Source organism: Pleurodeles waltl, chromosome 7 (genome assembly GCF_031143425.1).
Source record: "Pleurodeles waltl isolate 20211129_DDA chromosome 7, aPleWal1.hap1.20221129, whole genome shotgun sequence".
NCBI lineage: Eukaryota > Metazoa > Chordata > Amphibia > Caudata > Salamandridae > Pleurodeles > Pleurodeles waltl.
In genome coordinates this window covers 160,725,441-160,750,216 of record NC_090446.1, presented here as the reverse complement: position 1 = coordinate 160,750,216, position 24,776 = coordinate 160,725,441, and the positions used below count along the sequence as shown (strand labels likewise).

General features: G+C 40.8%; 1 protein-coding gene across 2 annotated transcripts in view; it reads right to left on the bottom strand.

The window, feature by feature from the left end:
• PREX1 (phosphatidylinositol-3,4,5-trisphosphate dependent Rac exchange factor 1) overlaps window positions 1-24,776 on the bottom strand; it is a 718,002-nt gene that overhangs the window by 268,266 nt on the left and 424,960 nt on the right. For both annotated transcript variants that reach the window (XM_069243446.1, XM_069243447.1), the window contains exon 10: window positions 23,718-23,867. In XM_069243446.1, the coding sequence (XP_069099547.1) occupies window positions 23,718-23,867 (150 nt within the window). The remainder of the gene's footprint in view (window positions 1-23,717; window positions 23,868-24,776) is intronic.

Here is a 24,776-nt window from a genome sequence, read left to right as displayed (position 1 = left end):
CTTCGCACTGCAGAGTGACATGTGACCTACCCTTGGGTCCCATCTTGGCACAAGAGTTCTCAAGCTGAAATGCACCAGAAAAGCAAAAAGACTAGTGATTCTACCAAGCCTTCTAGTCACAATGTGTGGTGTACCTAATTTGTCAGCATCATTCCGGCATACAGTGTTGTTGAGTGCTCTTGTTTGCAGTATGCCTGTGCTATGTGGGCCTGGTATTCTCAGTCAGGAGGTAGAAGGATCTGATCACCCTTATGGCAGCTGCTCCACCAGGACGGTGCAGTCATGGAGGGAGTCGGGTGCAGAGTGACAAGCTAAATATCAGAAGTAGATTTCCTCTCCAACTCCTTTGTTTCCCAGGAACGGAGTCAATATTCATTCACTCGCTGAATTGAACCATCTTTTGGCAGTGCATTATAGCTTAAGATGCGGTGACAGTAAGATTAAAAAATTGCTAAAACACTTCTGTCAGAGCTAAATGAGTGCGCCCACTCTCACTTTGTCAAACCTTGCAGAGGCACTAAGATTATTATACAAGCAGCTAAAATGGCAACTATGTCCTTTTCCAGCCTTAAAGAGGTCAAAATCAGCCACAGATTGAACCTGTCCAGGCAATGAAATACAGAGAGCAGGTCCATAACTGATAGTTAAAGAGAGGCTTTCTTAACCCCTTCGCTGTCAGGCCTCTTACCCCTTAGGTGCCAAGCCTTTTTGGCTATTTGGGGCAGTTCGCGCTCAGGCCCTCATAACCTTTTATGCACATAAGCTACTCACGCCAAATTTGCAACATCCTACGTATTCTAGAGGTATCAAGAGTTAGTGGGTTCCCCTGGAGGAGACCAAGAAATTAGCCAAAAACAGCAAATATTAAAAAAATAAAATTAAAAAAAGGGCTGCAGAAAAAGGCTTGTGTTTTTTTCCCCCTGAAAATAGCATCAACAAAGGGTTTGTGGTGCTAAAATCATCATCTTCCAAGCTTTCAGGAACTCGCAGATTTGAATCAGAAAACCCCATTTTGTAACACAATTTTGGCATTTTACTGGGACATACCACATTTTTACTATTTTTTGTGTGCTTTTAGCCTCCTTCCAGTTAGTGACAGAAATGGGTGTGAAACCAATGCTGTATCCCGGAAAGCTAAACATTTCTGAAAAGTAGACTAAATTCTGAATTCAGCAAGAGGTCATTTGTGCAGATCCTACAGGGTTTTCCTACAGAAAATAACAGCTGAAATAAAATAATATTGAAATTGAGGTGAAAAAAACAGCCATTTCTCTTCATGTTTTATTCTCTTAACCTTTTCCTGCAATGCCAGTTTTTCAAAAGCAATATACTGTTACGTCTGCTGGACTCTTCTGGTTGCAGGGATATATAGGGCTTGTAGGTTCATCAAGACCCCTAGATACCCAGAGCAAATAAAGGAGCTGCACCTTGCAATGGGTTTTTATTGTACACCAGGAATACAGCAATTCATTTGCTGAAAAATAAACAGTGAAAAATAGGTATCAAGTAAACCTTTGTATTTCCAAAATAGGCACAAGATAAGGTGTTGAGAGGAGGTGGTTATTTGCACATCTCTGAGTTCCGGGGTGCCCATACTAGCATGTGAATTACAAGGCATTTCTCAAACGGACGTCTTTTTTACACACCGTCTTACATTTGGAAGGAAAAAATGTAGAGAAAGACCAGGAGCAAAAACACTTATTCTTCTCTTCTGTGTTTCCCAAAGACTCCCGATAAAAACTCTACCTCACTCACGTGGGTAGGCCTAATGCCCACAACAGGAAACGCAACATGGACACATCACATTTTTACATTGAAATCTGACATGTTTTTTGGAAAGTGCCTAGCTGTGGATTTAGGCTTCTAGCTAAACCAGCACCTAGGGAAACCTACCACACCTGTGCATTTTTTAAAACTAGACACCGAGGGGAATCCAGGATGGGGTGACCTGTGGGGCTCTCACAAGGTTCTGTTATCCAGAATCCTATGCAAACATCAACATTTGGCTAAAAAAACACCTTTTCCTCCCATTTCGGTGATAGAAAGTTCTGGAATCTGAGAGGAGCTACAAATTTCCTTCAACCCAGCATTCCCCCAAGTCTCCCAATAAAAATGGTATCTCACTTGTGTGAGTAGGCCTAGTGCCCACAACAGGAAATGCCCCAAAACCCAACAGGGACACATCACATTTTCGCAAAGAAAATGGACCTGTTTTTTGCAAAGTGCCTAGCTGTGGATTTTGGCCTCTAGCTCATCTGGCACCAAGGAAAACCTAGCAAACTTGGACATTTCTGAAAAACAGACAACTAGGGAAACCCAGGATGGGATAACTTGTGGCACTCTCACCAGGTTCTGTTACCCAGAATCCTTAGCAAACCTCATAAATTGGCAAAAAAACACTTTTTCCTCACTTTTTGGTGCTGCAAAGTTCTGGAATCTGAGGGGAGCCACTAACTTCCTTCTACGCAGCGTTCCCCCAGGTCTCCCAATAAAAACGGTACCTCAATTGTGTGGTTAGGCCTAGTGCCCACGACAGGAAATGCCCCAAAACACTATGTGGACACATCAAAAGGATCAAATACAAAACTACCTGTTTTTGCTCGGGGGCACCTGTGTTTTAGGTCCTGGGCTCAGCAGGCATCTAGGGAATCTACTAAACCCAAACATTTCTGAAAACTAGACACCCAAGGGAATCCAGGGAGGTATGACTTGAGTGGATCCCCCAGTGTTTTCTTTCTCAGAATCCTCAGCAAACCTCAAATTTAGCTTTAAAAAAAAAAAATCACATTCCCCTCTCCCCCCCCCCCCCCCCCCCCACACGCATTTCTATGTGGGATCACCACACCGGCACAACTTTCCCACCATCCAACATTCCCCTCAGTCTTCCTGTATGAATTATACTCACTTCTGTAGTTGTGCCAAGTGCCTGTGATAGGAAAGAGCCAAAGAAATGTTGAAAATAAGGGAAACCAAAGCAGGCCAAAAGGGCAGTTTGAAAAGAAAATGCTTTTAGGCTGACAGGTGGGGCAGAATTCCTATTGGTAGAGATGTGACAATGCTAGGTGGTAGGAGTTTTGCAGATTCCTGCAGACTCCAGAAGGCTCCATCACAAAAATGTGGGAAAAATTTGTGATTTCAAGCAAAGTTGGAGGTTTGCAGAACATTGTGGGTAAGAAAATGGTGCGGGTGCATGTGAAGCACACCACCCTGGACTCACCCAGATGTTTAGTTTTCAGATGTGTCTAGGCCTCATAGATTTTTCTACATGGCAGCGCCCCAAAGTCCAAAAAGTGCAGCCCTCACCATTCCAAGTGGGACCATTTTCAGAGTTAGACAAGGTCTCATGGCCCAAATCTAAAACCAAAACCCGAAATAATCAAATGTTCTCTTGCTTGCCTTGGGATAAGATGTTTTAGTGCGGGGGAGAGCTGAAAGACTGTTACCGCCTTCCATTGGGGTGGAGGCATAACCATGTCCATACTGGTTGGTAACCACCACCCCACTATTTTATTTTTAATTCCCTGGCATCTAGTAGGCTTTCGGCCCACTGGGAAGTGGATCGGGGTAATTGCCCCATCTGCCCACCGGTGGGCAGAACAAGTTTGTCCCCATTTATTTGGGGTGGCGGTATGGCCATACACCCACCCTGTTTTCTGAAAAAAAATCTTCAGTGGTCTCTGATGGGCATTTTGCCCCCCCTTGGGGGCAGATGGGACTTACAAAAATAGGCAATCTGTCCCCAAGGGGGGCAGAAATGTCCTACAGTAATGTGCCCCCATGGGAGCAACCCTTGCCCAAGGGGCTGTCACCCCAAATAAAAAACACACACACACATCAATCCCTGATGCCTAAGTGGTTTCTGCCCCCTTCCAAGGGGGGTAGAAATGGTCTAAAATAAATATGCTCCCAAAGGGAGCGACCCTTGCCCAAGGGGCTGTCACCCCAAATAAAAAACACACACACACATCAATCCCTGATGCCTAAGTGGTTTCTGCCCCCTTCCAAGGGGGGCAGAAATGGTCTAAAATAAATATGCTCCCAAAGGGAGCGACCCTTGCCTAAGGGGTCACTCACCATCTGTAAAAAATAAAAAAATAAAAAAATCCCTTGTGCCTAGTGGTTTCTGCCTCCCTTGGGGACAGATTGGCCTAGGAAAAATAGGCTGATCTGCCCCCAAGGTGGGCAGAAATGGCCTAAAATCAAATTGCCCCTAGGGGAGCGATGCTTGCCTAAGGGGTCACTACTCATCTGTAAAAAAATGTTTTTAAAAATTCCTGGTGCCTAGTGGTTTCTGCCCCTCTTGGGGGCAGATCGGCCTCATTAAAATATGCTGATCTGCCCCAAGCGGGGCAGAAGTGGCCTAAAGACAATTTGCCCAGCCAGGGGAGCGACCATTGCCTAAGGGGTCGCTTCCCTCTTGTAAAAAATTGAAAAAAATTATCCCTGGCGTCTCGGCCTAATTACAATGGGCCAATCTGCCACAGGGAGAGGACAGAGAAGGCCTTAAAGAAATGCCCCAGAGGGGAGCGACCTCTCTGGCAGGGGTCGCTCCCCTTTTTTTGTAAAGATAAAAAAAAAAAAAAAACATCCCTGTACCCATTTCTGCAGCCCGATCGATTCACAATCGGGCTTCAGAAATGCTCAAAGAGACATCAAAGGAAAGGAAAGGCCTTTCCTTTCCTTCGATGCCTCTGCCTGACCCATTCCCAAGATCGGAAGAGAAATGCAAAGCAAATGTGATTTCCCTTCCATTCCTGCCCTGGGGGGAGGGCTTAGTCCCTCAGGGGGAGCGCTAGCGGTTCCCCCGAGAGCCAGTAAAAGGACGTAAAGATTACGTCCGTGGTGCATCAGAGCCTTGCCACCGGACATAACAATTATATCCGTGGCTCGCAAGTGGTTGAAGGGAACACATCTTGAGGATACCATGAATAGTTTCAGACAGTACTCAATAGTGGGAATTCCCTCATGGTAGCTAGTTGAGTATCAGACAGGAAGCCCGAGTCAGTATCCCACTCCAGCAATCTCTGCAGCAAAATCCCCCATAAAAGTGTTATGCTGGAATCCAAAGGAATTTGAGAACAATAACATGATGGATCTTGGTTATTGCCTTCCTAAATATCAGGGCAATAGAGAAAAAGCACCATCACTATAGGAAAAGTGAGGTACCCACAAATGTGATACAAGACCCTCTTAAGCAGGGGAGCGGTGGCAATGCTCTTCATTTACATTAAAAATGTCCATGGACAACCCCATCTGAACTGGGGCTCTTATTGCTGGAAGTAACTCGTATGGCTTTTATATCCTCATCATGTCTAAAAACAAACTGCAGCTCACACTGTTGATTATAAGAAGGCTGTCATCGATTATTCCCCTCTTTGAATAAATCACCAAATTATACAAATCACTGAATCACAACTTTCAAGGCCTGATATCGTTAACTGTTCTCTAAGTCTTGAAACAAGCCTCAGAAACACCTTCTTATTCCCATCACACCTCCTGATGCTCAGAAAAAGCCTATCCCCTGTAGTTCTTTTTCCCTACTTTTTTTTTGTACTATTGTCTTCTGTTTGGAACTAGAGCTTCATTATATGGAAAAGCTTTGGTCGCCGCATAGAGATCATGTCTGACTTTATGATGTGTCTGAACCACTTAGGCTGTCTAGGGACAGTCTTAAATAGCAACTGGTACTGTAAAGAATCGGATATATCAAAATTTGTGGTCTCAAAGCCACATATAACCTCATCACTGGCCTTCAACTCTGGCAAACCAAAAAGCTCTCTGGTCCAGTGAATACTCCAGCCATTATTACTAATAGCTTCCTACCTGGACACAAAAATAGCTACATAGGTAGGAATTACACCATTAAGGCAGTTCATAAAAAGAATCATGGATTTATGAGTTCTGTCAGACAGTGATCTAAGTTTAAAGGAGAGTACAGATTTCCACATATTGTAATACACCAAAGTGTGATAAACAAATGACGGTATGCCCCTCCCACCAAAGGTGAAACAAGTGGGCATATCCAGCAGTTGATGTCCAGAAAAATTAATCAAATTGTAGGAGATTAAATCTATCGAGAATGTCCCTTAATGATCAATTCTGAAGTGTACAGATCAGTAAAGACAGTGCAATGTCATTTTTCAAAATCAAGTGTAAATTAATAATTTTGTCGGTTGCCTCTTAATATTTAAAAATTATAGGATTAGAACCTCTCTTTACCATCATATTATAAATAATATAAATAAATTACCCTTTACTAAAACTGCAGGCACTGCTAATAATCTGTAATAGATGTTGTTGCTCCTAAGATAAAATAGTTCAAACCTCATTACTTATTAATTAGCTTACAGAGACATGGCAGCATAATAATTTCAATGTATTAGAAGGCACTAAATTTAAAAAAAGGATGAATACAGCAAAGAAGTAGGGAAAAACATGTTTTCAGTGCAACTATATAATGTGTACTGCACAGCCCTAAAATGATAGCTGCAGCTCATGCCAGGAGCTCCTGTCTCAACTTGAACAAAAAAAGGTACCTTATGAGAACTTGGAAACATTTGTTCTATTTACATCTGAATGCACAAAGTCTGTATGTAGTTAAATTAACGGGTTTACAAAAGTTAACTCAGAAAGTTATTGAATTTGCTATGCCTGAAATTTATTGATCCAGACCACAAACGAGTTGTGCAAATTTGCTGGCAATTTTCAACCTGCAGTGACAAGTAAGCAAGCCTGTCGATTTGTCTGTGGGTTCAAACAAAAGCAAAATGGGGTATGCACCGAAGCAAGATTTACTTGATGTGTTACTATTTTTCATAGGCAGTTTGGAAAATAAAGATTTCATAAATCCTACCAAAAGGAAACGAGAACTTGCGAGGTGAAAGCAAGATACATAAAAGCAGAGAGAAACTTAAAAAGATCATGGGAAATAGTCTGCCACTCAAAATAACATTTCAACAACAGTGTGCTAAACTATATTTCATGCATTTGAAATGTTGACATTTTTGTGGCGCGCTCGACTAAGCCATAAAAAAACCTTGCAAACTAAAGCAGAGCCATTCTCTCACACAAGAGCACATTTCTAGAATCTTTACATGGTGCATCTTTGTAAAATATTGTTGTTCTCTTCTTGGTCTTCAAGGTTTAAAACATTCTAAGTCAAACATTGCTCTTTAGTTTATTTTCTCTACTTGAAAGTTGGTATTTCAATTATTTCTCTTGGTTTCACCAAAACCTTTTTTTCACTTGTCCTTTCCTTCAGATTCCTAACGGAAGTCACTCATTCAGCATTACACAGTCTTGGTCTGTCCCAAAAGGCATGTATCTATGTTTTATCTTTGCAAAATGTTTGAAAATGAAAAGTGATTTGAATATATATCCCCAGAGAAATCAACCCTCTCTAAATCTAAAAAAACAACTGACTAAATCAAACGATAGATTAGAGTCATTAAAACTACAGTTTATCATATTGCTTCACTAGCAGAAGGAACATGTACTTTAGTTTCATCGACAGTGCAAATCTACACATAACTAGACATCTATTTAAATATATATAAAAAACTGCTTCTGTCTAAAGTACATTCCTATATTAAAATGGATGTGCTCCTGATGAGACATACACAGAAATAAAACAAATAAAGAGATTATATGGTCTTGCATAAGTAACAAAAGGTCACCCTATATGTTTATGTTGATACTTAATTAAATCTTCAATAAAATATGTAATATCTTTTTAGCACATTTTATACATGCATCATGGTTATTAGTTCAGTTCAACTGTGTTAAGGGGTATAATTAATGTTACTTACAAACAGGATTGTGATTGTGAAATTCTTTAAATTAGCCCAAAGGGCAGTTTAAGGTTCTTATCAAATTCATACAAACACTGATGTTGTTCAGACTATCTATGGATTGTAGCTTATCTTGGAGATGTAAGTGTTCTAAGAGCATTCACAGAGGCATTTACACTATTGTATTTTCGGTCCATTATTGTACTGCAGTGTATTGTCTCTTTACTGTATCCTCTGGGACACAAAGGACATTCAGTTGGGGACGGCAAATTGACTGTTTTAATTACTTACAGTTACTTTCAGAATGGCGAAGGATGCACAACATTTTCCAGGAGTTAATCATGCTACTTTAGCTAGCCCAATATTTCAAAGCTTTTCTTAGAATTGTTTGTACTTAAAATTGCCTTTAGTTAGGGGGCAACTAAACAGAAAATAAGGAATACATGTTTTATTCATTACTTATTTACTCTAGATGAAGTGATAAATTGCTATCTCAAAATTAATTACAGCCATAACAAAAGACAGAGGACTGATTGCTAGATATCATTCTCTGCATATCTTATATTGTTTAAATCAAAATATGCAATGAAGTCCTATATCATATACTTTAGCCAATAGATTGGGAGTTTTGTCATGTATTATATGCAGATTTATAGCCACTACAGAATGAATGTTCACCATATCGATGTTGTCAGAATGGAATTCAGACTCTGATTTGCTATCATTGAAGGTTTTTGATCTATTATTGAATTTATCATCAAGAGCTGCAAGGAAACTAACAGCCAGGGCACTCTGATTGCTACGGCCAACTGCTTTCACAAAGGGTGGGTGACCAGTATTCAGTCACTGACAGACTGCTTCACTTAAATGGACCTTCAGCTTATAGGTGGGAGGCCTGGTGATCCGTGTGCTTTAGAAGGGAGTCAGGGTCCTTAAAAACAGTAACAGAACAGACTCACTGCAAATAATTTAAAAATCAGCTTTGTCTTATGTAAAACCTCTAGTATTCATTTTAGAATTCCTGCAGAGATTAATACTTCACCAAAACTGTCAAACTAACAAATACAATTTTGAAGAAAACAGAATATGTAATAGCACTCAAGGATCCAAGTTGGTTAGTTATATGATTGTCCAATCATGCATGTTCTGTGGAATGTGATCTAACTAGGAATCCTTCCATCGCAAAAGCTTTGCCTACCGTGCATGTACTGTGGATGTGATCATACTAGAAATCCTTATATCACAGTGCTTGAGGCCTCCTTGAGTGACAAGAATACATCCATTGACTTGAGTGACAGTTCCTTCTTTGGCTCTTGTGATGTCTGGGGCTCAAATGGAGGCATCTATCTCATTAATTCTTAAAGAGTACATGGTGGATAATATTCAGAGCTTCCCTCAGTTGTAGCTTCAAAAAGCACCTGTGATGGGATTTCCTTCATTCTTTGATGTTTCTCTTGACCTTTTGACAAACAATGAAACATTCAGAAGAAACACCTATTACTTCCTTCAACTGACAAACCCCTTTGAATTGGGTTTATATGGCAACATAACTGTCGGAGTTCTAGTGCTGTGGCTGAAATTGTATTAAGATAACTGATTTCAAATTAAGATCAACACTTAATCAAGATTAACACTTAAGGAAGTTGAAGGAAATGTAGGATAACTAAGGTCTCAGTGGCACTGCGCCTTGAGAACCTCACTGGTGACTAGTGCGCTTTACAAATTCCCTGATTGATTGACTGACTGATGGCAAGCACAGCCAGGTCAGGAAGCCACTCATATTGATATCCATCAGGGGAGCACAATTAAGTTTCGCAGACTGGGAAAATATCATCAAACACCCGCTACAGTCCAAGAAGATTTAATAACAAAACAAGTACATGCAATAATACCTTTTCCTTGAATACCTGCAGTAAACATTTTTAGAACCGTAAAAGCCTAGAATCATTCACAGTCTTTCCTTTATGTTAATGTTGCCTGCATCAGAGTCACTTGCTGAGATACCAATGTTTTCAATTAGATCGGACTCAGGAGCTTGATCCTGGTCATTTTTTTAAATCTTAAAAATGAAAACATGTCCATTTTTAATCAAGGCTCTGTCTTTTTCCACATTTGCAAATGATCTGCCCCAATTATGTGATTGATAGATTATATATATATGTATGTATGTGTATATATATATATATATATATATATATATATATATATATATATATATATATATATATATATATATATATATATTTCTCCAAATGGCCCCCTGTAAGCGCGCTCAAATGTCGGTGCTCGCGTCAGGGAAGGACCAATTCCCTGTATTAAATTCTCCACAAGTTGACATACAGTCATACGCGGCACTCACAGGAATTTCTTGTTTATTTCAGCGATCGATTAACCCAGCACCAACGCGTTTCAACCAACAAGGTCTTGATCACGACCTTGTTGGTTGAAATGCGTTGGTTTTGGGTTAATCGATCGCTGAAACAAACAAGAAATTCCAAAATTCCTGTGAGTGCCGCGTATGACAACTTGTGGAGAATATATATATATATATATATATATATATATATATATATATATATATATATATATATAAAAAAATTTGCCTCACCACTTCCAAGGTAAGCTTTGTGACTAAAAACTGTTGGTCATTGGCATCTTTAATAAACCATATATATAATTTTATGTTGGACTACAGAAAGCAGACATTCCCTAGTGTGTGTGATAGACAGGAGGAGACAGGAACTTCATAAGAACAGACGTGCCAGCATCAACCTGGGGTCTGATCTTAAGTGTCAAGAGCACAAGCAGAGTTATGGAAAGATTTGGCAATTCTATCACCCCACAATTTCCTCAAAATAAATCTGAGCTAAAGACCCAGCAAGGGATGAGCGACTCAGCTCACCCTTCCACATGTTTGGCCCGATATTCTCCTACTCACCCTTCAAATAAATTAGAGAAGATACACAAAACAATCAAACAAACTAGTTTGTGTGCTACACTTATCGGACACCTCGTTCTCCACCAGTGTGTTTGCCTCACAAGCAATGAAGGAATCCGGTATATTGATGTTCACTGGCTGTACATAATTTACTGAAACCACAGGCACCTCATCCGTTATTTAAGTCTGCCAGTTGTTAATTAAACCACTTGTTGGTTTCACTCATCATTTGAGATAATTTCTTATAAACTTCTTCAAGCACTTCGATGAGGTTGGATTGGCAGTACTACAGAAGCAGTTTCAGATTGGTGTCTTCTGGTTGTTAGGTGCATGCAGAGATTTGGTGAAAGACACAATTGGGCTGTGCCTTCATAGTTTTGAAGGTTTGTTCGATACACTGTGATGTACAGGGCTAAAGCAAAAGACCTCATTGGTTACTTTAAGTCTGATCAACACAGTGGCCCGCCTATGTATTCATCGCAACAGCTGGTTGATGCATTCCATGCTGTGGAGAGTAAGATCAGGTGCAACATGTGACTCGCTTTGTGGATGTTACTGCACCCCAGCACCCAACAATCATGAATGTTACCTGCTCCAATCAAACTGCCTGGTGTATAGCTCAACACTGAACAGCAATCCTCAGCTAGTGTAATATTGGCGGACACCATACAATTTCAGATCCCCTTAAGCTTTTATCACTAAGCTATGTTTATGCCATTTAAGTTGGCTAGGCTGGAAGCTATTGAAAATTTACTGGAAGATCACATTACCTTAGTCTTAATACATGTTCAAATGATCATAGGACTTCTTCGGCACGTACTGCTAAAATGTGCAGTGACTTCTAGCGATATACTGAACTGTTTGTTACCCTTATCACTGAAGCACATTCAGGTCTCAAAACATTAGTTCAATCAGTAAGTCTACTCAAAGTGTTGCCAATGCTTATAAAATCAATGCCCTATGTATACCAGTTGAAACCTGCTGCAGAAGATCTTTGCATACTTCAGCACTTTCAACCAAGAAACATTTGTATTCCACATATATAACTTCCTACAATTGGCCAACAAAACATTTTGAACTCTTTCATAAGGAAACCAACAGTGAAACAAAAGGAGCTTTGTACCTGCTGCCCCCTATCCAAACGTCATGTTCCTTGAAAGAGTCTGGATCACCATGTTACAAATAACTCCAGGCTTAAATTGACACACCCAGTCTCCTTCACAGTCACCAGGGGGAGCTTCATAAATTCCATAGAACAGTGGCTGCCTAGCTAACAACATGAGGTGACCGTTAATCTCCAACTTTTATTCTTTTTGATTTCTTTGAGGGTCTACTACTGGGTACATTGGAAGATTCTCATTGAGAACCAGTAGAAATTTATCTGCAATCGGGTGGGTTTGAGTCTCTGTCCGATCATAGCCTGTGTAGCATTATAGACTCCAAACCAACAAATAATTATAATCACGCTTAATATTTTTCAACCTTATTCTCTTCTTGAGGCAATCATACAATCCACTTGCTATTTCTCAAGAATGCGTAGACATCCACTTCATCTTTAACTGGAGAGGTGACCTGTGAGCTGGGATATAATCGTTGTGTGCAAACCACATTTCCTCATGTATGAATGGAAATCCAGTGAGACTGAATGCATCCAAAATTGAGGTCCTGTTGCTACTGTTTTTTTTTTCTTCACCTCAAACTTGGCCACAAGGTATCAGGGACAGAGGGGAACGAGTCATCAATTTTAAGGTACTCATAGAAAATAAGAGCATTGTTTTGTGTTCAGAGGGTCAATGGAGAGGGTTGGAATTGCACTGATAATACATTTCCTAGGGTACTCAGGTGGCATGTCTCAAGGTGGATTAGCAAACGTTCTTGACCAGATTCATGCTTGAAGATTACATTCCTATTATAGATGTGCTCCTCAAAATCACAGAACCTCAGTTTATCAGCTAGATAGTTGGTTGGACGTGTGGAGTCACATTATACGGCATGTATGTATTTCAAGCTTGTAACAACCACAATTGTAAGGCCTCTAACACTGGCTAATGTGTTTCCAACTATTCTTTCTGAAATGTGCATTAAGAAGCTTAACATCAGGAAGGGATCAGACCAAGGTCAATGGGAGAGCTTGTGTGGAGACTCCTATTAACCTCGGATGGATCCGTTCCGGTCACTGGCACTAGGCCCAGCCACACAAGTGGGACAGAGGTTTATATCAGCACAGGTAGGGGAATGTTGGGTGGTAGGAATTTTGTGGATTCCTCCAGATTCTGTAAGTTTCCATCACAGAAATGTAGGGAAAATGAGTGACTACAGGCAAAGCTGTAGGTTTGCACGGCAGTGTGGTTAATAAAATGGTGTGGGGTTCATTTGAAGCACATCACCCTTTACTTTCCCAGATGGCTTTAGGAGTGACTGGGTCTGGAAGTTTTTCTAGGTAGCGGCCTACCCAAGCCAAAAAGTGCAGCCCTTCACCACTGCAAGTGTTACGATATTGGGAGCTAGCCAAGCTCTGTTTGTCCATAGGCGAAATCAACACCCAAAACAGTCAAATCTCCTTTAGCTTGCCATTGGGATGAGATGCTTTAGACAGCGGGCATTGGGTAGAGGGGATGTAAAAAGACTGTATTTTTTTCGTAGTGGCACTGTCATGCTCATTCTGGGCACTACACTAATATAACAACATTTTGCCTGGTGACTAACAAGCTTTCTGCAGATCAAGGCGTGAGCACCATTATGTCGGATAGCTCCCGGCCGTCTGACGCATTGAAAGGGTTAAAGGAATTAATAAATTTGGCTATGCTAATACTGCTTTGTTCATTCCAGAGTATCCCACAGCCTGCACATTTTTCTACTGACCTGCACATGCCAGCTCTGCAAGAGACATACAAAGAAAGCACAGATAGGCCATACTATTGGCAATACAGAAGTATGCACATTTCTGTAAACATAATAGCATAACAAATGCAGTGTATTCTCTTACACAAAACATTAGTACCAAGTCAAGAGCATGCACATCAGCATCTCCAATATTTCTCCCAGAATACATGTTTATCAATATTGAAATTGTCGAAACATACCAAAAACTATGCATTTAATACAAAACACAACAATATTAGTTGCGGCTCGCTTTGCTCACAAGGGGCAGGGCGGGTGCGGCACGAGGGGGGTAAATGTGGGAGGGGATAAAGTTTAATAAAAAATAAAAACTTACCAGATTCGCCGCTCTGCTCCTCTTTCTCCCATCGCTGCAGGCAGGCACATGCTCCCTGCCCAGAGCGGTGTCAGGATTGGCGGGGAGCGCCCAGCCAGGGCGCTCCCAGGCGGACTGTGAGCCTGTGCATGCTCTCTCCAGCCTGGCAACTGTGTTAAGGGACTAGAGAGAGCCTCCTGCGCATGTGTGTTTGGGTGGCCCGAGACAGCTGCCCAAACACACTGCACAATGCATTCCCCTCACTGCTCGTCACCCCGTGGCCCCTCCCCTTTAACAAACGAAACAATAATAAACATGGTTTATTATTGTTTCGTTTGTTGAAGGTTTTGCAGCTTCTGCTGCTGGCGAGGGGGCAACGCTCCTCCGCCCCAACGGAGGAAGTGCTGCTAAACAATATGTTAGAAGAAGCACAATAATTAAGGAGGAGTGGATATCAGCAGTGGACACAGATTTTACTGAAAGAACGAAGTATCAGCTTAATACTCAAAGCGAGTCTTTATCTTAGATAGATTACCAGTTTCTTACTCTCATTCTCATTGCTCCATCCCACAGCACTGTGGAATAATGGCCCTCTCAGGAATGCCAAACTCCTCTGCAAAAGGCTGAAATGCCTTTGGCATAAAGATTACTCTTACACCAACAAAGCTGTCCTATTGAATGCATTTTGGTGCTATAACAGCTCATCTTAGAGGTTTTAACAGCGTGCCTGAACAGAATAGAATAGAATCCAAGAAAGAAGCTCTCGTACTCTCTGGAAAGAAAGTTGTGGGTGAGGGTAGGAGTCTGCAAGAACAGAGTTCCTGGGTTTTAGGGCTTGACCTGAAAAAGTTTTGTGGCATCGGTGGTAAAGCTGAGATGCAAAAAATAATGTTTGTGAATGCAAGACACACAAAAAAACTATTAAAGACCTTTTAAGAGTTGGAAAATGTTTCTGACCTGTGAAATAGCTTTTGGGATCTATTATGAATCACAAATAGAAGACACGTGAACGGGCCATCCACCAATTTGAGAGCTGCGATGGGATGGTATCAACGAACTGAAACCACAATTTTATGACAAGACCGGAGGCTCTATTATGCGTTCTTTTCTTACTTTAATTTAAACAGCAGCAGTCAAGAAACTACAACTCCCAATGGGAGCAAAACAATAACCAGAACTGGACCAATAGGAAGGGGCCATAAACCATAGAGTGCACCCTTGACTGCAAGCAGCCCTCTTTTCTTGAACGAGCAAGTCAAGATAAGTACTCTCCTTTCGTCTCCTATGTCCTTAATAGTCTTCAGATATTGTATTTGAGGCATTTATTATTTTAACGTTTCTTTATTGTTCCCATATCGGGGGGATAACTTGTTTACTGTTTCTTCACCGCTTTGCGGTGGTTTTAACCCGGTTTTATTCCGCTATCTCTCTCCCACCTCCCCCCCCTCCTGCCGGCATCGGCCGTTCTATGCGCGCGCTCCGCCGAGCGTTCTACCGCGCAGTTATTTTTCTAATCCTGTCTGCGCGCGTCTCAGTCCGACGCGCGTCTGTCAGGGAATACCTCACCGGCTCTGTTGTTCGCCGCAGCTCCATTTCAAGCGGCTTTACGCATCCTCTCCGTTTTCTTCACTCGGCCCCACGCGGCGCCGGCTCCAGAGGACAGCGTTCGTATTGCTGCCTCTAACCAGTGCCGCCCCGCTCCTCGGTTAGTTTTTCCTCCAGATCCCCGCCTCGGGGAGGAGCCTAGTCTCTACACACGGAGCGTGCTGCTCCTATTAACCCTTTGTTTAACCTCTCCTGAGTGCCTTGTTAAATACTCTGGGCTGTTTTCAGGCATTTCTGCCCGCAATTACTTCTGTTTTATTATGGAATTAGGGAGTTCTCCCTCAAGGTCCGCCTCTGAGGAGGAGGAAGAATCCTTTAAACAGGATTTGAATAAATTTATCCAGTCCTCTGTAAAACACGCCATGAAAGCATCTATGGAAAAAATGTCAAAAAACATTGAGAATTCTGTCATGTCCATGGTGTCCAAATCTATGACCCATTCTGCGGGGGGAAAGCAGAAAACGGAAATTATCCTCTGTTAAATCACGTAAAGGCGCACAGACAAAGTGAGCTTGCCTCACACCACACTAGACATTAGCTAACCCTCATGGGAGTTGTAGTTTCTTGACTGCTGCTGTTTAAATTAAAGTAAGAAAAGAACGCATAATATTCGCCTCAGTGTCTTTAATAAAATTAAAATTAAGACTTTCCGTCATAAATTACTAGGAAAATCTACATTTCTATTACAGATCAATGATCAGATAATGGTAACTGGTTTTCAACAGACAAGGAGTCTCCATGAAAAGCTTCCCCTTTGGGACCCATATCAGATGCTTGAAGGAGAACTCGCAGTAGTGTAGAGGACCCCCGGCTGCTTCCCTAAGTGTGTTTTCAAATGAGAATGGCTTCTCTAAGAAATGTTTCCTGCCTGGTAATGTAAATGTAAGTTTGGTATCTGCTTTACTCTGCACACCATCCTCACCTCCACAGGCATTGCAAACTGTGTATTAACTAGCAGGCCAAATTAGACAGGTAATTCTGCGCACCCACAACAAATGGAAAAATTGAAGTGCAACATATGAGCAGACAGGTCACACAGCAAATTTCATTCACAAAAAGACCGGTGTGCAAATTTGCGCATTCCTGGTTTTCAAACAGGAGCAACACATACTGCACCTAACTTTCGGTTTGTAGCTGTGTAGCCAAACCTTAGCACAAGCACAGATAGAAGGAGTACAGCTTTGCTCGTGGTCTGTAAGAAACACCTGAAAAAATATTATGATTTGTTGTGTATTAAAGGTTACTTTGTTAAAGAAAAGAAAGGCTCTTGGCTAATGGGCTGTGGTGATTTGGGCTGGTAAAGGATTACCATCTCTAATGGAGTGCTTTGTAATTGGTTCAACACAGAGCAAACCAGCACAATCGACCGTTGCTAAAAGGTGTCTTAATTTCTTTCAACATATAGAGTCGGAAGGCATTTTGTTTTCACACAAGGCAAGGAAACACCTCCCCTGACATTATTTGAAAGATCCACTTAGTGAAGGACTCAACAAGAGAAAGGTTCACCTGAATCACAGAAAATCCAAGTATTTGTGATTTTGTGCTTGATATGTATTGGATGACCTGGCACAATAGAATATCATTTCGTTCATACGTCATATAGAGGGCCGCTGAATATACAACTATGTAGGCTGTGACTGGTATTAACCACAAAATACATTTAATGGAGGATTGATTCTGCACTGTAGTTACTTGGAAAATAGCTTGCAAATAGGATATATTTTTAAGGCACCGAGAAGCTCTAGAAACAGCCAGACATCTTGGCATTTGGCTTCCTGTTTCAAAGGAAACACTTCGGACAGAAATAGCTGCTGTGACTGTAAACCAAATTTCATCTCTGCTTGTGAATTTTAAGGTAGCCACGGGAAGCAATGAGGCGTGAGGGAATGAAGACATCTTACTGCTGGATAGGTCCATGGCAGCATGTGTTTAAGAGCTTATTTTCTGCAATGAACGAATAAAAACAAAACTATTCATTCCGTGTGTCTGAGAACTTTTGGTGGGGCCTGCCTTCTGTCACCAGATTTCTTTCAAGAGAAATTTAAATAGCTATTTCTACTCAGTCAGCCAAAGTTTGTTCAAGACGTAACAGCAGCGAGAATTATTCACTTTCTCCAGAGGTCTGAATCTACATGAGAAATGGTGTACTTTATTTTAGAGGCTCAGATGAAGGTATTTCCAACATTCTTTGAAATTATATATAATTCAAACAAAAAATATAAATTAAGTTTTCCTTAGAGTGTAATTTAAATGCTGAATATTTTAATGCAGGGGTGCAATATAATCAATCATTTCTGTCTTATAGCACAAGGAAGGCAACAATTGTAGGAAAACCTAAAAATTAGTATCGTTTTACAGTATAGTTGCGACCTCGGACGTCATCTGTAGTAAGAAAATAAAACGGCTATTCAACATCACAGCACCTGGTGCGATAAAACAGTAATCTATCTATCTGATTATCAAATCAAACCTTCAAGTGGCATTTCTTTACTTTTTGGCTGGGCCATTTTTTATGGGCAAGCACAAAGTGCTTCGTCCATTCTGTAATCTCTCTTTGGGCTTCAATCCACGCCCATGCCACGTCAGTCACTTACATTGGTTGGTGGGCTTGCCTTTTAAAATCAGCTTGCTTACATTTGTGAAAGGCATGCATACATCATGCCTTTTCCGGTGTTTAGCCCACCAACACAGCACCGGTAAAATACCAAAAACATACGAGGCTCGAAGTTTTCAGCCTGGAGTCCGGACTACTGTACCTGTTTATTTTCCACGCAGCGCGATCACACTGCATTTAACATAGCGCGATCGCGCTGCGTTTTTTTTTTTTGCTTTACAACGCTAATAGCTCTAACTCGGACAAATGCGAGGCCCGTTGCACTGAAAATGCTTGCCTTTTTAGTTAGTGGTAAATGGAAGCCAATGTTCTGAATCCGTTATTTTCATGGGACCCGCATCTGCTTACGAGAGGCTTTAAAAAAAGAACAGCCTCAGGTGGTAATTGAGAAACGGTGCAACTACTAGAAAATGGACCTCTCCAAAAAAGGTTAAAAAAAAAACAGTAATAAATGTGCTTATGCCTTTCCTACCTAGGCCGTCACAGTGTGGCCCCACACTTCTCTTGACAGACTTTTAAAGCTAGATTCAACGATACCAGTACCTTGCAGAGCCTAAATTAACAGCTCACAAGGCAAGCCCCACTGGCACAGACTCTGGAACACAAACCAGCAGTGCAGTGCTTACTACATCTGAAGAAATAACTGTATTAGCATCAATAAGAGAACAGTATACCATCCAACATTGAGGAATGCAAAGTTCCCTGGGAAAGAGATGAAATCTTGCATAAGTAATCCCAAAATCAGCACTGTCACCAAAAAGAGAACACGACTACTCATGTCACAGAGCGGGAACAAAGTAAAGAACATCAATCTTTCTTCCCAAAATACTGACAGTTACGCCTGCATCCCTAACTATTCTCTTGCAGGAGTACAGTTCCACTGCAACAAATGCCTTAGGTGTTGTTGAAGTTTCACGGTCAAGAACTTCCAGCAGGGACACTACATTAGACCTATCCTAAATACCCCTCCTATGAATTGGATATCCATGTGAGGAACCACATGGACGTTTTCCATGCAGTTAAAAACGCTGAGGACTAGACATTTGTTGTGTTTTTTCTGGATTCTTATAGCAAGGAGAATAGCCATCCAATTCGCCCAGTACAGGAGGGGTGTAAGCCTGAACCCTTACTGTTACTCCAGACGTCTACAAAGTACCTTGGTGGAAATTGATGTGATCAAACTAACAGCTGCTAATTCCACCCCAATCGTAAGACATAATGAACAAATCAGTTAAAAGTGAAGCTAATTGAATGCAGACAGAGATAGGATCTTTTAAAACCCTGGTAGTACTGCTGCTGATTACTGGCCTGAGTCACACTACAGACAGCAGGTATTCTTATGGCTACAGTAAACAAGTAGACTTCCTTGGCACTTTTTTACCTGGGAATTGTTACAGGGCCAACAATGTTGTGGAAGGAATTGTCCTGCATAATACAATGAGTAGTGGCACTAAAGAACACTCTTACACAGGCATAGAACAAAGACCTAAACTAGGGGCAGTTAAAACACACCGAAAAGCCAGCATTCTAATGACATGTCTATAAATGAAAAACAAACAAATGTAGAAAATGATACCAACAATTACCTAATGGTGGATATCAGAGGAACATCAGGCTCATGAAGCACACAAAAAGGTGAGTGATGATTGTCTCAAAATAAACCTGAACATGGTAGTTTGAGAAAGGTCTAGAACGCAGGACAAGGTAGTGAGCTATGTCAAAACACAGGCTATCACAGTTATCAGTGAAGTCTTTGGATTGAAGAATAACTACTGTGAAACACTGTGCATTAAATTATCAACACAGCATTTTTTCTTTTACCAATGATTTCAAATCTAATCTCTATGCATAAGTGGTCGGCGATGTTTTTCCCTATTCTAGATGGCAGCCAACACATTATGCAGGTGTGGCTGCACTACAAATGTCACAACCATGTCTCCTACCACTATCCCCTTTATACTGGGACTGAAACCTGAAAGTAAGATAATCAACCTCTACAGGGATGCAGCACCATGCGCCACAAAAGTTAAAGGCGACTTCTGCAGGTCAGCGTTGGAACAATGTGTAACTTGACAGCAAGCGAACACTGGCTTCAATACTACATGACCCAGCACTGGGGAAAATCACAGAGACTCCAGACACTGCCAGTTTCAAGTGCATGCCACCCCTCCCCTGCAAACATACATGTTGATATTACTAGGACTAGGACACTTCTGGCCGATTTCAATCCACAGAACAACATATTAAAGTAAGTAGCTACTGTTGATCCTGGAAGCACAGGCAAGATGCCTGAGGGGGTGGGGGTTGGAAAAGAAGCACTGAGTGGGATGACTCTTATCACTGTGCTCTTTTTATATGAATTCTGTTAAAGTGGTTCCTTGACATATTGGACCAGCTTCAATCCGTGACTAGTGCTCCAGTTTATGAAAAGAGCAGAAACGTTTCAGCCTGAAGAGGATTGCAGCAATCTTGCCAACCAGCAGCTGGCAGAACATCTTGCCCCAGTGAAAAAGCCTGTAGCTTACACCACCCACCTACACCTAGCACGAGGCCAAGGCATATCATTTTTTAAAAGTTTAGTGGACTCACTGGGAGGACCGTGGAGATTTTGTCAGAAAAAGATAAATAAAAAACTAAGAGTGTAGTAGCGGACGCAACCTCTGTAAAGTGTAGCCCTTTTGAGCTTGCAATGGGATGCAACTGATGTCGGCATCAAGAAAGGAGGCAAGCCGGGTGCCTGTCTCAGGAGATACGAATACTACATGCTTGTGTAATTTTGGGATGAGGAATAATTTGAGGAGGTGAAGTTCCAGAAGATGCATTGTAATGTAATAGGAAGAGCACAACAGGCTTCTGTATTTCATCCATATTCAGATCCCACATATACAGAATCACAATAATGATCTCTCATCGCCAAGCCTATTAGGTTAACTGGCTGGCTGGTGCAGTTATCAAAGTCTATGGGTATGTACAAAGTAGGGTACTCAGATTGCTTATTTCTTTGTGCCTGAGGTGCACCACATGACAAAACACTTAGCCTCTTGGGATTAGTAGTTTTTATAACTATTATTTGCTGCTGGGACTGGGTTGACAATACATTTCATATAAAGTTTCGATTTGAAATCTCATTTTTCCTGCCTGCGATGAAAACATTCTTGCTGTTGCCTGCAGTGAGATGTAAGTTGACTGTTTGTGCTTATGCTCAAAAGCTTTATTTTTCTGAGCAGTACTTCCAGAAAGCCAAGAAAACAGAATTCTAACTGACCAAAGACCTTTTTTATGGCATGCTACTAAAGTATAATGTGGTAAATGTAGACGTTCTCATTCTCCATAAAGACTTCAATTATAATATACAGATCATACATAGAAAACATGACAACTATCCGGGATAATAACTAAAAACTAACTATATAATGACCCAAAAACTGTTTGTGGGCAGTTAATTGGGAAAGAGTGTTTTCGTCAGATGTTACTATTTTAGAACGGCCAGTCTACAAACGCATCTTTCAAATATTTGTCCTGTGACACACATCTCTAATCTACAGTAGCGCGTCCTCAAACCAAAAACAGAGGTACCTTGATGTGAAAATTTTAACACGTCCACCTCCATCAGAAATACATTTGTTGCAAATCTTGGGCTCTCTGAGGAATCCAGGTAAACATACCTAACTAGGGTGAGATATTTCTAACCTCACCTGACAACCAATTTTCTTTTCACACGTTGTAATGAAACTTGGCTTAACGGCCTTGTCTGTATATTATCAAATGCCTCAAATGGATGGAAGAAAAAGACACACCGGGACTTTCAATTATCGACCAGCGAGCAGCTTGATTAAAAAACAATAGGGGATTTTTCATCAAAGTATCTCACAAGGCTCGAGTCACTGATCATTACAACTGGGACTCACAAAATCTTGTAATCTGGAAGCAACAGATATCAAAGAACCTTAATCATAACATTATGTAATTTCTGCTAATTTATACTAGAGCCACCTATGGCACCACAAACAGCTGTGCCTGACCCATTGGGTAGCTTTACAAAGGAGAATGGGCACGCCAATTGGTCCATCTGTTACAAGATAATGTTCTTGCAAGAGTCACTGGGTGGACCTTCCCCAAATCCCCTCACAGATGCTGAGACTTTGCCTTCAAAATCAAAGCACTGCAGACACCTGTTAATCAATTAATTTACTCAATATAGCTGCTGTAATGTTGCTACATATGTTAATGCAAGATGATGTTGTTGTCAAGAGCATTTTGGTGTTGAAATCTACATTGTTGCTAAGTTTACAGAATAAAATTCAAAAATACAAAACAACCAGTAGAATATAAAGATAGAGACTTTTATGTGTGATTAATTACAATTATTACAACCTACATAAAAATGATCGGAACACTTTCATAGTGCATCCAAAGTCTTGAGGTCACCTTTAGAGGTGATGGATCTGTGTCCACAACACCCACAGTGCTAGGATAAGGATCAGTATAGACATTATTCTTTGGCCACTCCTTTCCCATGACATATCAAATTAATTACAGAAACTCGCATATCTATAGCTGAGAAATGCCTGGACTCAAAACAAAATAATTCCCCACTTTAAAAGTTAAAATTCGTTTTTGCCTTCAACAGGATTATGTCCTCATAGTTAGCAGACGGTAGAAAGAGATGCTCTGGATTTTGAGCCATGTCTAGCATAGCATTCAGCATCTTATGTTACTCTGAACACAAACCAATAGGTAAGCAGTTTTGATAGCAAACAACATACATCAGCCCTCCAAAGCCAGTACTTAACAACAAATTAAGAACTACAGATTGTGTATTCAATGGCAAAGCATTTCTTGGACCTTATAAATATATCCAGGTAGGTCTTTTCTCCGCTCAGGCAGCTTACTCCTTACTGGACAGTTGGTCAAAGAAGAATAATAGAATGTACCACCCACTTGCATGAATCAAAAACCTTTCAGTCAATTGGGAGTCTATTTGGAGAGTACCCCAAGAAAGTCAGAACATCATAGAGCAAACAGAGACACACAGTTGACATAGTTGATCCATCCAGTCATGGGATTGAAGGCCCTCTTCAAAGAGGGGAAATCATACAAAAGGAAAGTGTGGAAATAAACCTGTCAAAGAGTAAACAAACATACAGTACAGAACATATTAATACAGCAAAGTTGGTTCTGGTGTAATCCAATAAAACTATGCTGTAAAAGCTGTACAGGGCTTTAATATCAATGCCTTGTAATAACCAAGATTAGATGTCTGCTATCAAAATTCTTTTCCTATAACTTGACAAGGAAAATCAACAACTTCCTAAATTCTAATTCACAGTTTGCTTCTTTTAGTAGACTGTTTGGTTTAGCCTATAGTAACTGAAACCCCGCTAGGCAAAATGAAGGTAAATTATTGAAATGTGTTCATCAAAGGAGGTGTTTTTCATACACCGAAGCACGTTGTCCAAGGCATGAAGGTAAACAATAGCTGACCTAATTTATTTTCCTTTAGATTTGTTATTCGGACGGAGGCAATTATTTCTATCTTTGTCATTTCATTTCCACAGGTAAAAAGTAACTTACTCTCCCTTTGCTCCCGTTCCTTCAAAACAGCATCCAGCCATTTTTGTTTCTCCTCCGCTGTCTTGGCCATGCAGACAAACCATTTGTTTTTGGCAGTGTTGTGGATCTTCCAGCCATTGGTCACTGTGTAGCCGTTGCTGTGGTAATCAGCTACAAGACAAAAGCCGCAGAACATGCAATTAACGAGGCTCCTCATTATACAATGAATGTTGAACACAGCATCACACATGGATCTCAGAGTTTTAAATTGAACAGATCAAATTATTGCAGGAACCAGAGACCATCTAAACTGCATCAAAAAAACTCTGCACGAAATGCATTATTCTCTCAGAGGAGAGAAGCACCAAATATAGGTAGTCAATAACAATTTCTAAAAGGACTGATGCACAATAATTTATAGGCTGTTTATTATCACATTCAGGTTTGTTTACATCCAAGAAAAGACTGTCACTCTATGATGTCTCAGATTCCCAAAGCCATCTTAAGTTTCTCCAGCATATAAAGTTGTGTATTTTTTTATCATTTACAGTTTATTCCTCTATGTCTGTAAATAGAGGGTGCATGTCTCTTGCCTTGACGTTTCCTTGACAGATAACACACTGGCAATATCAAGGGTGTAGCTTTGATCATGTACACATTTTTGCAAGGCAACAACGGGATTTTATTAATAATGTAATTTGTATTTATACATGCTTTGCATACAGGCTTACATCTGAACTTTTTTTTTTAAATGTTACACCTCCTTTGAATTCAATCTCATCAATAACATTTAAACTGGGTCAACCCCACCATAACCGATATTCGATCTTCCTTCCCACGTAATCAGGCCACTGGGTCCCACAAATTACGTAGGATTAAAACACTCCTTAGTGACCTACTTGTGGACAAGGATAGTGCTGCAACTCCTGCTAGCATCCCTCACCTCAGAAGCTCAACAGACTCAATCCAAAAGACGGTTATTCATCAAGATTTCCATTGGAAATCCAGTTTTTTTTTATTTATTTTTTTAAAGATGGAAATAAGGATAATCCAAGAGGTCTTTAAAACCACGTTAATGGA